The sequence below is a fragment of the Ochotona princeps genome, chromosome 3, assembly GCF_030435755.1.
Source record: "Ochotona princeps isolate mOchPri1 chromosome 3, mOchPri1.hap1, whole genome shotgun sequence".
Lineage (NCBI taxonomy): Eukaryota > Metazoa > Chordata > Mammalia > Lagomorpha > Ochotonidae > Ochotona > Ochotona princeps.
In genome coordinates this window covers 85,362,179-85,375,714 of record NC_080834.1, presented here as the reverse complement: position 1 = coordinate 85,375,714, position 13,536 = coordinate 85,362,179, and the positions used below count along the sequence as shown (strand labels likewise).

At 45.2% G+C, this 13,536-nt stretch overlaps 1 protein-coding gene across 1 annotated transcript in view; it reads left to right on the top strand.

Annotated features, from left to right (window-relative positions):
* Positions 1-12,496, top strand: part of GPR156 (G protein-coupled receptor 156) — a 74,578-nt gene extending 62,082 nt beyond the window's left edge. Inside the window, exon 9 of the mRNA XM_058661292.1 lies at positions 11,056-12,496. Coding sequence (XP_058517275.1) covers positions 11,056-12,351 — 1,296 coding nt within the window. The 3' untranslated portion in view covers positions 12,352-12,496. The remainder of the gene's footprint in view (positions 1-11,055) is intronic.
* The last annotated feature ends 1,040 nt before the right edge of the window (positions 12,497-13,536 follow it).

Genomic DNA, 13,536 nt, shown 5'->3' with positions numbered 1-13,536 from the left:
CCCACGCTTGCAATCCCTGCAACAGCGAACAAAATCTCTGACTTTCCCTGGCTCCTCATCCGCTTCATCCGTTCAATGAACTGCTGTATATAGTCACTCCTGTTTGCCAGGCATTGTGGTAAGTGTGGTAAACAAAGCCAGCATAGTTCCCACCCTCATGGATTTCGCAGTCTAATCCAAAAAATATGTCTTGACCACTGATGAGGTGGTCAATTTTGTGACTTCAAAAGCTGGTGGAAATGGGGCCAGCCCTGTGGCTCAGCCCATGTGAGCAACAGTTCGAGTGTTGGCTGCTCTGCTTCTGATCTAGTTCCTGTTACTGCGCTTGGAAAAGCAGCGAAAGATGGTCCAGGTGCTTGGGCCACTGTTGGCCACGTAGAAAACTCAAATGGAGTCCCAGCCTCCTGGTTTCAGCCTGGCCCAGACTAGGCCATGGAAGCTGTTTGGGGAATAAGGCAGCAAGTAGAGGTTCTCCGTTTCTGTCTTTTGACTCTGTAACTTATGCCTTTCAAATAAAATAAATAAATCTTTAAAAAAAAGTTTGCGGAAAATGGAATTAAAAGCTAAATTTCTTTTGTTTGGAAATATGTACATAAGAAGGTGCCTTTAGAAAAAGTCATGGAAATATATTTTATTAAAAAAATTCTTCATGGCTTTCAAATTTTTGGCACTGTGAAAAATATATATATGTGTATATACACACATACATACATATACATATTTATATATTTGAGAGGCAGAGACAGAAAAAGAAACAGAAAGAAACAGAATGAGCTTATACCCACTCGTTTAATCTCCTCAATTCCTAAAATGGTCAAGAGGAGGGAACAGGTGTAGGGGCAGAGAAGACCAGGCCAGTGCCAGTGCCAGAGCCAGGCAATTCATCTCAGGTCTCCCACATGGCATCAGGGACCCCATTATATGAGTCATCCCCTTTCTGGATCTACATTAGCAGGAAACTCAAATCTGGTGCCCAAGCTGGGAACTGAACTCACATACTCAGGCATTTTTAAAATTTATTTAATTACCTTATGATACAGTTCCATAGGCTGTGGGATTTCCCTTCCCCCACTCCAAAACTTCCCGCCCCTCCCCAATGTCCCCTATATTATTACAATGGTATAGTCCTTCATATACAATCATAAGTCCCTCATTCTGCCATTTAAGTGTATCTTGACATTGTAGGTATGGTCAATGACAGAGTCCAGCATCCTATTGTCAAGATATATTTAACAGTTTCATTGGCAGTCCATCTTTTATTTGGAAGTAGAGATGCACACTACATTGTTTCTTCCCATCTGGATATTATAGTCTCTATTACACAGTTACTATATGTTCCCTTAAATGAAAAACCATGAAAAAACCAACAAGAAGAAAAATAGAAAATTTACAACAGCATGAAGTTAAATAATATGCTACTGAATGATCAATATGTCACTGAGAAATGAAAAAAAAAATCAAAAACCTTCTTGAAGCAAATATTGCTACCATATGAAGTGTTAGACAGTGAAGAGATTAGTAAGAAAAACTATTTTTAAAAAACTGAAAATAAAAAAAATAACAAACCCCCTGAGATGTAGCAAAGACAGCACTGAAAGGGCTATTGATCTTGTATTTTGCATGAAGGTTGCCTTATGTCAGGGAGAACAGATAACACTTGTCCTTTTGGGATTGACTTCTTTCACTGAGCATAATGGTCTCTAGTTGGGACCATTTGGTTGCAAATGGCAGAATTTCATTCTTTTTAATGGCTGAATAACAGAGTAGATGTACCACAGTTTTTTGTTGTTGTTGTTTTTTGTTTTTATCCACTTCTGTTTTGACAGGCGTCTAGGTAGGCTCCATTTCTTTGCTATTGTAGATTTTGCTGCTGTAAATATAGGATTACAGACCCCTTTCTCCTATGCAGATTTCATTTCCTTTGGATGTATTCTCAGAAGTGGGATAGCTGGGTCATACGGCAGGTCAGTTTTCAGTTCTCTTAGCACTCTCCATGCTAACTTCCATAGTGGTTGTACTAGCTCACACTCTGATCAACAGTGAAGAAGGGTACCTTTCTCCCACATCCATGCCAGCAGGTGTTGTTAGTAGAGCTCTGAATGTAGGCCAACCTCACTGAAGTTAGGTAGAACCTCAATGTGGTTTTCATTTGTATTTCCCTGACAGCTAGGGAGCCTGAGCATTTTTTCATGTCTATTTGCTATTTGAATCTGTTCTTTTGAAGAATGTTCATTTTCTTTGCCCATTTCTTCACGGGGTTGTTTGTTTTGCTGTCATTGAGTTTCTGAAGCTTTGTAAATCCTGGATATTAGTACTCTATCATTTGTGTAGTGTGCAGAGATTTTTCTCCCATTCCATTGGTTGCTTCTTCATTTTGTTGATCACTTCCTTTGCTGTACAGAAGCCTCCCAGCTTGATGCAGTCTCATTCATTATTTTGGCTTTGACTACCTGTGCTTTTGGTGACTTTTCTAGGCAGTCTTTTCCTATTTCTGTATCTTGGAGAGTGCTTCCTTTGTTTTCCTCTAATAGTTGGATAGTTTCGGGGTATAAATTTGGGTCCTTGACCTATTTAGAGCTGATTTCTGTATAAAATGACAGGTCTTGTTTCTTATCTCTGCCAGCTACTATCCAGTTATCTCAGTAGCATTTGTTGTAGAAACCAGGTTTTTTCCCCTAGATTATTTTTACTTTTCTTATCAAAGATTAGTTGGCTATACATGTGTGAGCTCTATTCTGATGTTTCTATTCTGTTTCATTGATCTTCTCTGTTTCTTTACCAGTAGCAGACTGTTTTGATGACCACTGCCCTGCAGTTATGTCTTGAGGTGAATTGTGGTTCCTCCAGCTTGATTTTTAATATTCTGGATAGCTTTGGCTATTCGTGGTCTCTTGTGTTTCCAGATGAACTTCTGTATCTTCTATTTCTGAGAAGAACGTCATTGGGATTTTGATTTTGCATTGAATCTGCATGTTACTTTTGATATTATGGACATTTAAATGATGTTGAACTTACCGATCCAGGAACATGCTAAGTTTCTCCATCTTTTAATGTCTTTTTCAATTTCTTTTTTTGTTTGTTTGTTTTGTGATGTTTTGTAATTTTAATCATAGAAGTCTTCCACCATCCGTGTTTGGGTTAATTTCAAGGTATTTAAGATTCCCCACCCCCACTATTTTAAGGGGGACTGTACTTTCAATTTATTTCTCAGCCATGGAGTTATTTGTGTATACTAGTGCCATTGATTTATGTTCATTAATTTTGAATCCTGCTATCCTGATAAAATTCTCTCATGAGTTCCAATAGTCTCTTGATTGAACTTTTTGGTTTTCCTATGTAGAGAATTATGTACTCTGTAAACAGGGATAATGTTAATCCTTTGTTCTAATTTGAATTCCTTTAATTCCTTTTTCTTGCCTAATAGCTCTGGCAAGAACTTTCAATACCATATTGAGTAGCATTGGTGAGAGTGGACATCCTTGTCTAGTTCCAATTCTTAGTGGAAAAGCTTCCAGTCTTTCCCCATTTAGTATTTTGCTGGTATTGTTTTTTTTTTTTTTTTTCTTACATTGCCTTGATTGTGCTGTAAAATTTTTCTTCTATGCCCATCTTTTAGCATCAAATGATGCTGGACTTATTCAGATGTTTTCTATTCAGTTATTGTGATGACCATATGGTTTTTATTTTTTAATTTGTTGATGTTGTGAATCACATTTATAGATTTGTGAATGTTAAACCATTCCTACATGCCAAGAATAAATCCCACCTGGTCCTAGTGAATTATCTGCCTGATGTACTGTTGGATCATGTTGGCTGGTGTTTTGTTGAGGATCTTTGTGTCTATGCTCATCAGGGATATTGGTCTACAGTTATCTTTTTCTTTTGTTTCCCTATCTGGCTTCGGTATTAAGGTGATATTGGCTCCATAGAGTATTGAAAGATGGCCTCCCTTTGTATTGTTTGGAATAGCTTGTGGAGAATTGGGGTAAGTTCTTCTTGGAACATTTGGTAGAATTCTGCTGTGAAACCATCTGGTCCAGGGCTTTTCTTGGTTGGAAGGGATTCAATTACTGATTCAATCTCAGCCTTTATTATAGATCTATTTAGATTATTAATTGCCTCATGATTCAATTTTGGTAGATCATATGTATCAACAAATCTATCGTTTCTTCTAGGTCTTCAAATTTGTTGGCATTCAGTTGCTCGCAGTATTTCCTAATAATTCTATGTATGTCTGAGATATCTGTTTTATATCCTTTTTCATCTCTGATCCTATTGATGTGTATCTTCTCCCTCCTTTTTTGATTAATTGGGCTAGTGGAGAATCTATTTTGTTGATTTTCTCAAAAAACCAGCTCTTTGATGCATTGATCTTATGTATTGTTCTTTTGGTCTCTATTTGGTTTATTTCCTCCCTTATTTTTGTTATTTCTTTTTTCCTGCTAATCTTGAGATTGCTTTCCTGCTATTTTTCTGACTCCTCCAAATGTATAGTTAGCCCATTTACTTGGTGCTTTTCAATTTCTTAACATAAGCATTGATTGAGAGATAAACTTTTCTCTTAACACTGCCTTGATCATGTCACATAAATTTTTATTTTATTTTTGATGATGTTTACATAGTTGATCAGGGTGGGAAAGGTCATGAATCAGGGGAATGTGGGTGAGACCATTGCTTACACATTTTCTTTTTCTTCTTCCTATAGTTGGGAAAGGAGAAGATACAATGGGAGAGACCGCACCCAGCCTCCCCAGTACCCAATGTCATCCCAGTCATGTCCCCATGGTGGAACATATTAGGAGGGTCCCACTCAAGTGTTTTTGATAGTTCTAGTATCGCCGCTCCAAGGATGAGGAAATTCTTCAAAGGTCAATTGGCTGACATAGTCCACCTCAGAGTCTCCATTCATCCAGAAGTTTGCTATTAAGTTTCACTGGGTAGTTGATAAATTTGTTCTGTCTCCTCTGTAAACCAATGGGTGCTGCAGCCCAGCCCAACCATGCCCACCACACACTTGGTACCTAGCGGGAGCTGAAGCCCAGTCAGAGAGACCCCCATAACTCTCTGTTAGATGGCCCCCAACTCCGGTTCCTGTGCCTGCCAGCATGTGCAGTGGACATCCCATAAGTTTTGATACGTTGTGTTGATGCCTTCATTTGTTTCAAGAAGTTTTTAAATTTCCCCTATAATCCACTGTTCATTTAGTAGCGTATTATTTAGTCTCCAGCTATTTGCATATTTTCTGGGGTATTTTGACCTATTGGTCTCCAGTTTCACTCCATGATGGTCTGAGAAGGTGCATGGTATAATTTCATTTTTTTTAATTTGCTGAGACATTTTTATGGCCTATAACATGGTCAATCCTGGAGAAGGTTCCATGTATTGATGAAAAAAATGTATTACCTGTCTGTAGGATGAAAGGTTCTATAGATATCAGTTAAGTCCATTTGCTGTAGTGTCTGGGTGAGCTCTGTTGTTTCATTGCCGAGTTTCTGTCTCTTCAGTCTGTCCCACTGACATTAATGGGGTATTAAGGTCTCCCACTGTTATTGTATTGGAGTCTATTTCTCCCTTTAAATCCATTAGTATGTGTTTCATGTAGCTAGGTGCTCTGGTGCATATATATTTATTATGGTTATCTTCTTCTTGCTGAATAGATCCTTTGATCATTATGCGGCACCCTTCATCTCTTTTTTTTTATTAATTATTTTGCATTATGTGACAGTTTCATAGGCTCTGGGAATCCCCCCACCCCTCCCCATGCCCCTCCCCTCTGGTGGATTCCTCCACCTTGATGCAGTATTACAGTTCAAATTCAATCAAGATTCTTTCCTTGCAAACATGTACCAAGCATAGAGTCCAGCTACTTATTGTCCAGATGGGTTGAACAGTTTCTTGGGGAGACCATTTCTGGTCCGAAGTTAGAGCTGGTAGAATATCATCACAGTCAATTAAGAGTCCCAATATAACATCAACAGCAATTTGCAATATTATGGAATTGACATGGTTGTGAGTAACCAGTATGATGAAAAAAAAAAAAGGAAAAAAAAAAAAGCAAGTCCTAACCACAACCTATGATTAGCTCATTGACATTTCAATTTTAGTTTATATGCAGGACCGGCTGCTATATACTTTAAAATGGCTATAAGGTACCCTTCATCTCTTAATATTTTTCATGCTAAAGTCTATCTTATCTGACATAAGAATGGCTACACCAGCTTGCTTTTCCTTTCCATTAGCCTGGACTACTTTTTTATCCTTTCACTTACCACTTTCATATCTTTGTTGATGTGTCTCCTGTTGTCATCAGATACATTGTTTTTATTTTTTGATCCAGTCCACTAATCTATGACATTTGATTGATGAGTTTAAGTCATTTACATTCAGGGTTAATATGGATTGGTGTTAATTTGGTTCTTCATTTTAGCAATGGGTTGTTCATTGTTTGATTTAGTCCTCTGTTGTCATTTTATTGGGTTGTTCTCCATGTTTCCCTTTGATTTTGTTAGGTGCTATTTGTTTTCTCTGCCAAGAGAACATCTTTGAGTGTCATTTGTAGGGCAGGTCAGAAAGAGCTGAATTGTTTGAGCTTTTCTTTAGCGTGGAAGAATTTTATTTCATTCTCAAAGACAAAGGAAAGCTTTGCTGACATACTAAGGCATCTTAAGTGCTCTGCCCACCTCTAAACTTACCTTTCATCCATTTTTACAAACTTCCTGATGTCCCTTCATAAACATGTAATCATAAAATGTGATAAAAAAAAACTATAAAGGAAAAAGAGTAGCAAGGGCTAAGGAACCAAAGTTAGAGCAAAGAAGACTCTTGGCAGAAAGTTGAAAGTAAAATACAAATTGGCTCAAGCAAAGAGTTTTAGGGAAACACATTGTAAGCAGAGAGAGAGAGCATTACAAAGGCCTTGAGTTGTAGATGATAATGGTATCTGTGTGATATGTTCTTTCTTTACAGAAGAGGACATTTTCAAAAATGTCATGGAAAATGGGATTAAAAGCTCTGTGTATTTTGGTACAAATTGTTTTGAATTCCACACATTGCTTTTTTTTCCCCCATGAATTTTGTGAAGACCCCATGTATATCTGGATTTCAAAATTCTTGGTACCAAAATGAGCTTAGCTTTTAATTCTATTTTCCTTCATTTTTCCAAGATGTACCCCTATGGAGTAGCACCTTCTTGTCCGAGATCTTACAGGGCCCTTCCTGTCTTTTTCAAGTTTGGATAAGAGATGTCCACCTCCTGACAAACCTCTGCTGTTGCACGACATGTGCACAGCTGAGGAAGGGTGGGGTCAGCCAAGGACCTCTGAGAGTCACTGTAGCACTGGCAGAGTGGGGCTTGGTTGACAGGCAGCCCCCAGCCATTCTCTGTTCCTGAGCCAGGACTGGCCCCTCTCCCAGACCTGGGCAGTATGGTGTAGGCTGAAAGACAGCACGTAGCAGAACGCAGGGGCTGTATTCCTCAGGAAAAAGGCACCAGGCCCAGGGGAATTAGTCAGTGTGTGGACTCCAGCTGAACAACAAGGCCATATTTTTTTTCTGGTACAGAACATGCCTGAGTAGCTGCTCTGTGGGAAAATGCTTCTTATCACCATGGACCTGACTAGGGCATTCGAAGTTCCTAGTGAGGAGGTTGAGATTTGCCCAGGTAACCCTGAGCTACTCCCTCTGCTCCATGGTCCTATCCTGTCTATACGGACCTCTGCTGCCCTTTGGAGCCAAACCTGCCTGTGTTTTAGCTGTTTATGAAGCTTTCTAGCCATGCTTTCAAAACCAGACCTCTTCACACCTGGCAAGGGAGTAACCTTGCCTTGACACTTGTGAAGTTTTCAAAGATGCTTTTCTTACGGTTTTTTTCTTTTTAACTAAACAGGAAGCCAGAAGCTTGGCTGGAACATCAAGGATGGTTTTCATTCATAGTCAGCTAAGGTTGGAACAGTCAAGCAGCCTGCCTGGCATGTGTTGCTTTGTGACATGCTTTCCGTTCTGCCATGTTGCCTGGTTTCCCAGGCAGTGACCCCCCACCCCCCACCGACTCTGCTCTGGAGGAAAGAATCGTGCACCTGTGCAGGAACGGCCCAGCACAGGTGCAAACAATGCAGGCTGGGCGAGCTGGCCTCCTCGATCCTGACAACAACGGGGGTACCTTTCCCAGCATCGGCCTGAGCAGCAGCAGCACTCCCTGCCCTGTGGCAGGCTAAGGGGTGCTCAGTATCTGCATCCCGGCTCCTTAGGTAGACAGATATGTGTGCAAGTCCTGACTTCTTTCCCACGCATCCTTCCTCCTCTTTGGCCTTCATCGTCTCATTCATCACCCTTTTGCCCAGATGACTGGGGGTCCACAGGCAACTGAACAGCACCTGACCTTGACTTCCGGGTCTATGGGAAGAATAGTAGCTAGGGGCCCGGCGGTGTGGCCTAGCGGCTAAAGTCCTCGCCTTCAACGCACCGGGAGCCCATATGGTTCTAATCCCAGCACCTCCACTTCCCATCCAGCTCCCTGCTTATGGCCTGGGAAAGCGGTTGAGGATGGCCCAAAGCTTTGGGATCCTGCAACCACGTGGGAGACCTGGAAGAAGTTCCTGGTTCCCGGCATCGGATTGGCTAAGCACCGGCTGTTGCGCTCACTTGGGAAGTGAATCATCGGACGGAAGATCTTCCTCTCTGTCTCTCCTCCTGTCTGTATATCTGACTTTGTAATAAAATAAATAAATCTTTAAAAAAAAAAAAAAAGAATGGTAGCTAGAAGCTTCCAAGAACTGGAAAGATTCCTCTTCTGAACTTTACAGCAGAAAAAAATTCACCTCTTGCCTTTCTTCCTTGAAGCACAGAAACCACAGGTGGATTGTGTTTCGTCTGTGGCCTGCACCCTGTGAAAGGTGTCTGTGCGTGTTTGGCTACTGCCGCCCCTCCCCACTTCCCTCACCGAGAGCCCACAGTCATCATTCATTAAGTTCGTGTGACTGCAGCTGCTGGACTCCAGCTGCAGTGGTTTTGGTCTGACAACGGAGGAGCCTCACACCCCGCCTCTAGTTAGCATGCAGCCATGGGGAAAACAAAGTCCCACTTCCTTTTCTGGTAAAAGGGAAATGTACTGTTGGGGCTGACATGTCTAAGTCTGTCCGTGGGCAGCTTCGGATGCTGGGTTTGCTGAGAGTGGAGCCCCTTCCTCCGTCATGGTTTATACTGGTTTTTGATAGGCAAAGGAGGTTGCCAATAAAGGGACAGAGAAGCAGCACTTACAGTTCACCCACTGCCATGGCTATCATCGGTTAAGGTTTTTCCCTGACTCTGGGAGCAGGCAGGAGCCTCCTGAAGGCAGCCTAACAGTATGTGGGGTTGGCTGCAGGAGAAGGGGCAGGTGGAAGAAGATGGGGGTAATATGCAGCCGTCAGTCACCCCCAGGAGACAGACAGGGAGATGGGGGAGAGCTGGCACAGCCCAGATGTTGCAAAGAGCCTCATGTCTCAGTGTTCCTCGTCCGCTCTGCTCCTGGTGAGTCCTTGAGTCATGCATACTCAGCTAGCAACACCCAGACCTTACCACTCTGCAGGCAGGGAGAAGGGGAACAGGTAGTCAGGTGCTTGGCTGAAAGCCCCCTCCCTACCTCCTTCTCCAGTTCTTCAGTGGCCCTGGCTTCTGTCCTAATGATGAAAGCAGTAGACTATGCCAGGAGGAACAGAAGTACTAGAAAATTCCTTTCCCTGTGTATCCAGGGCAGCTAGCCTTGTGGCTGGACAGATTGTTGAGCTATTTTACTTACGTTACTCTTCTGTTTATAGATAACTCTCCCATGTGAACTTGAGTAGAAACCACGGGGCCAACCTATAGGCAGCCCAGATTAGCTCTCCTAAAAAGGGGGCAGAAGCTTTGGTTTGGTTTGTAGAGCCCCATCAGTGGATACCCAAGTGCTCATGCTTAGCTCCTGGAGGATGATAGCAGAGAAGCAACATTTTGCTGTTCAAACAAGCACATTCTGGAACTTCAGATTTGGTATATTAACTTCTGCTGTGTGCCCCGAGACTGCAGCTGTAGTGAAGATCTCATCCTACTGCTCTTCCTGTGAGCCCCAGCAGTGAGTATACAGTCAGAGATGCAGGGCACAGCTGTACCTGGTGTACCCACTGCCCATGCTGCCATCCATTCCCCACAATCTTGCGCTTGCAAGTGGCACAAGCGCTGTGCCACTTGTCACCTGCCAAACCCACTGTGCTGTCACCTGCCAAACCCACTGAGCACTGCCTCGTCTTCCACTAACTTCCATGTGACAGGAAGGCCGTTCAGCAGGAGATGTGCCCCAGCCTCATTCATCTGTGCCCCGTTCTAGATCTACTATAGCCAGAGACTTGGGTCCAACAAGCCTTGTTGTCCTTTTCTTATGACATTTCTCCAACACTCCTGATGCACACGTTTCTTTGGGAGATATTGGCAATTGATATTGCCATGGGGTAGCTTTGTCCTTTTGTCCCCACTCGTCCCCCCTCGCCAAGCTTCAACTAACCCGAGATTCTCAGTGGTGCTTCCTTGGCTCTGCTCTTACTCTTTCAACCAGAGAGTCTCTACCCTCTTCCCTGTCCTTCCCATTGACTAGGCTCCTTAGCAAGAGGCAAGTGCTCATTCCTCTGTCTGTTCATGCCCTCGGGGTGTGCTCAGACGTATGTGTGCTCTGCCAAAGTATGACACACCCAAGATGGAAGCAGGTGGCTCACAAAGGCAGCTGGCTCTCTCAGTTCAGGGGCAAGAGGAGAAGGCTCTTAGCAGCTAACGGGGATCTACGATGTGTCTTCTGCTTCCTCATGGACGACATGGGGAGGTACAGATTGGCCTAGTCAAGCACCACACGTCAGTCACTGTGCTGAAGCCACCCAGTGTGCGTCAGCTCCAATCCCCTGGGGCAGGGGCCTCCTCAGAGGTCATCAGCCCATACAGTGGAAGACCTGAGATTCAGCCCAAGCTCTTCTGACACCACATTTAGTCCCCATGAGAAGTGGTGTGGAGACCCCAGCAGCATCTTTGGTTGATGGCTTTGCTTTTATTTCACAGAAAAACGCCATGATCGAGAGCCTGCAGGAACAAGTCAACAATGCCAAAGAGAAGCTGGTGAGGCTGATGTCAGCGGAGTGCGCCTATGAGCCCCCACCAGCCGCTGTCCTCCCTGCCTCCTCCCAGAGCAAGGACCACCTGGAGTTGGCCTCTGCCCACAGCCTGACAGCTCAGCGGCCTTTGGAAGGCCCCTCTGACTCTCCAAATGATGGTGGTGGTGCTGCCCAGGGCTTCCAGGACATCCCAGGCCCTTTGCCACGTGGGCAGTGCCTCCAGCAGCCTTCAGGGAACACCAGCCCCTCTACGAGGCAGAAGGAGACGATGTGTGACATGAAAGACTTTTCTGACCCTTTAGACTTGGTTTGCAGCCAGAGTCCGGAAAGAGGAGACCAGGGACTGGTGGCCCCTAGCCGGGGTGCCATGCCAGGTGGAGGGGGCTCCCGTCCCCAGAGCCCAATGCAGCTGGAGAACTTGGAAGGATCTCCGAGACGCCTGCCCAGAGTCAACTCTGTGATCAGGGAGAAGCTGCAGGAAGTCTTAGAAGACCTGGGTGTCAGCCCTGAGGTGCCCCTCCTAAGCTCCCTGGCTCGTCCCCAGCAGCCCCTGAAGAACAGTGCGGCCTCCAGTCCCCAGAAGACAGCCGCCCACAGGGAGCTGGGCTTCAGCCCCTACCTGGTGAGGAGGCGACGGGCTCGTGCCCACCTTCCAGGCTCAGTGCCCTCATACGCTGGGCGTCGGGCAAATCGGACTCTTTCTGGGACACATGGTGGGCTGAAGGTGCAGAATGCAAATAGCTCCAAGCTGGACCCCCAAACTGCTGACTCTAGGATCCCAAGACCCTCCCCCATGAAGCCATTACTCCTCCCAGATCCTAGAGTCAGGTTGGGCCTCTTGGAGGGCAGCAAACCATGCCAGACAGAGACCCTAGGGGCGGGAGAGGGCAGTGTTGCCCTCCAGGGGCAGGCACCAGATCCTGCGGCACCACACCACCACAGAGCCTCCACTGCCCTCCCAGAGCAGCGGCCCCTGCAGCCTCCGCCAGCCCAGGGCTGCCCCTCCCTGGCTTCTCGGTGCCCCTACCTCGACACGGAATCCAGCAGCTCCGATGAGTTCTTCTGCCACTGCCACCGGCCCTACTGTGAAATCTGCTTCCAGAGCTCCTTGGACTCCAGTGACAGTGACACCTCCGACTCTGACCCTGAACTTGCTCCGGGGCTGGCCTCCTGGGAAAAGCTGTGGGCCCGCTCCAAGCCTATCGTGAACTTCAAAGATGACTTGAAACCCACACTGGTGTGAAGAGCAGTGGAGCTGGTCTGGACAGAGCCCAGGACCATGACACTGAGGCCTGGGGAAGGAGAGCGCATTTCCAGTCTTTGGGCATCAGCCCAGTGTCCTGCACTGGCCTAGTTTTACTGCGTGGCAGCTACACTTACCGTGTTACCTTGAGCTCCTCTATCAAAGGAGAGGGGCTGCCTGTCGTGTTACTACCTCATAGCTTTACCATAAAAGACTTCAATCAAGGGACTGTAAGTTAAGGTGCTAAGTGAACACACAGGGTCTCTGTCCAGGGCAGCCTGTACTCTACAGAGCTCTGTAGAACAATGCGTAAAGGGATGGGTAGGTAAGATGGGGATGGACAGGAAGTGGCTGCAGAACCTGAGCTGTTGGACCCATCCAACTGGCTTTTTGATGGACAAGCGTACCTGGAAGATAAGTCTCCGTTATCCTTGGGCTGCCCACTCCTGGAAAGGGCAGAGGTGGGAGACGTTGCTCGTGTTAAAGGTTATGAATAGCACCGCCCCTGGTTTTCCAGCTTCTGGCCTGACTCAACTTCCTTGTTCGTATCAGCGCACCATCACAGCCCCTCATTCCTGAGTGTCAGGTCTCTGCGCACCCATAAGCCACACACCTCTCTCTCCTGGGCTCACATGGTGTCTGGTCCTGTGGCATATACTTTGGCCATCCCAATGGCACAGATTTGTACTGGAAGAATATAGGGGGAGGAGGGACTACTGGTTCAGAGATTTTTGGTGCCATTGGTATTCCATGACTGGCAACAGACAGATGTGAAAAACAAAATGGGAAAATAAGAAGAACTGGAAGACAGAGGCCAGGAAGAAAGCAGGTGTTGAGCATTTGACTTGAGTCCAGTGCAGTTCTTGCAATATGTGACTTGAGCAATTCCTGTGATAACCCTGGGTGTTGACAGATGGGAAGTAGGCGGCTTAGAGGAGTGAGGTAACTTTCCCAATACCATACTGCTGGCGAGTGGCTGAAGGAGCTCTGGCTCACTGTTTGGGACCATCCAATTCCGTTCAGGTCCCCGGGTATGCACTTCATTCATTCATTCCGGGAGTGACAGGTGAGGATTGGTGGGCCAGATAGTGGAGCAAGGGTAGCATGGAACAGCTGAGATGTGCTCCCACAATATCCAGGCTAACAAAAGTTGGTTCCCCTTCCTCACTGCTTTGGGGGTATTGG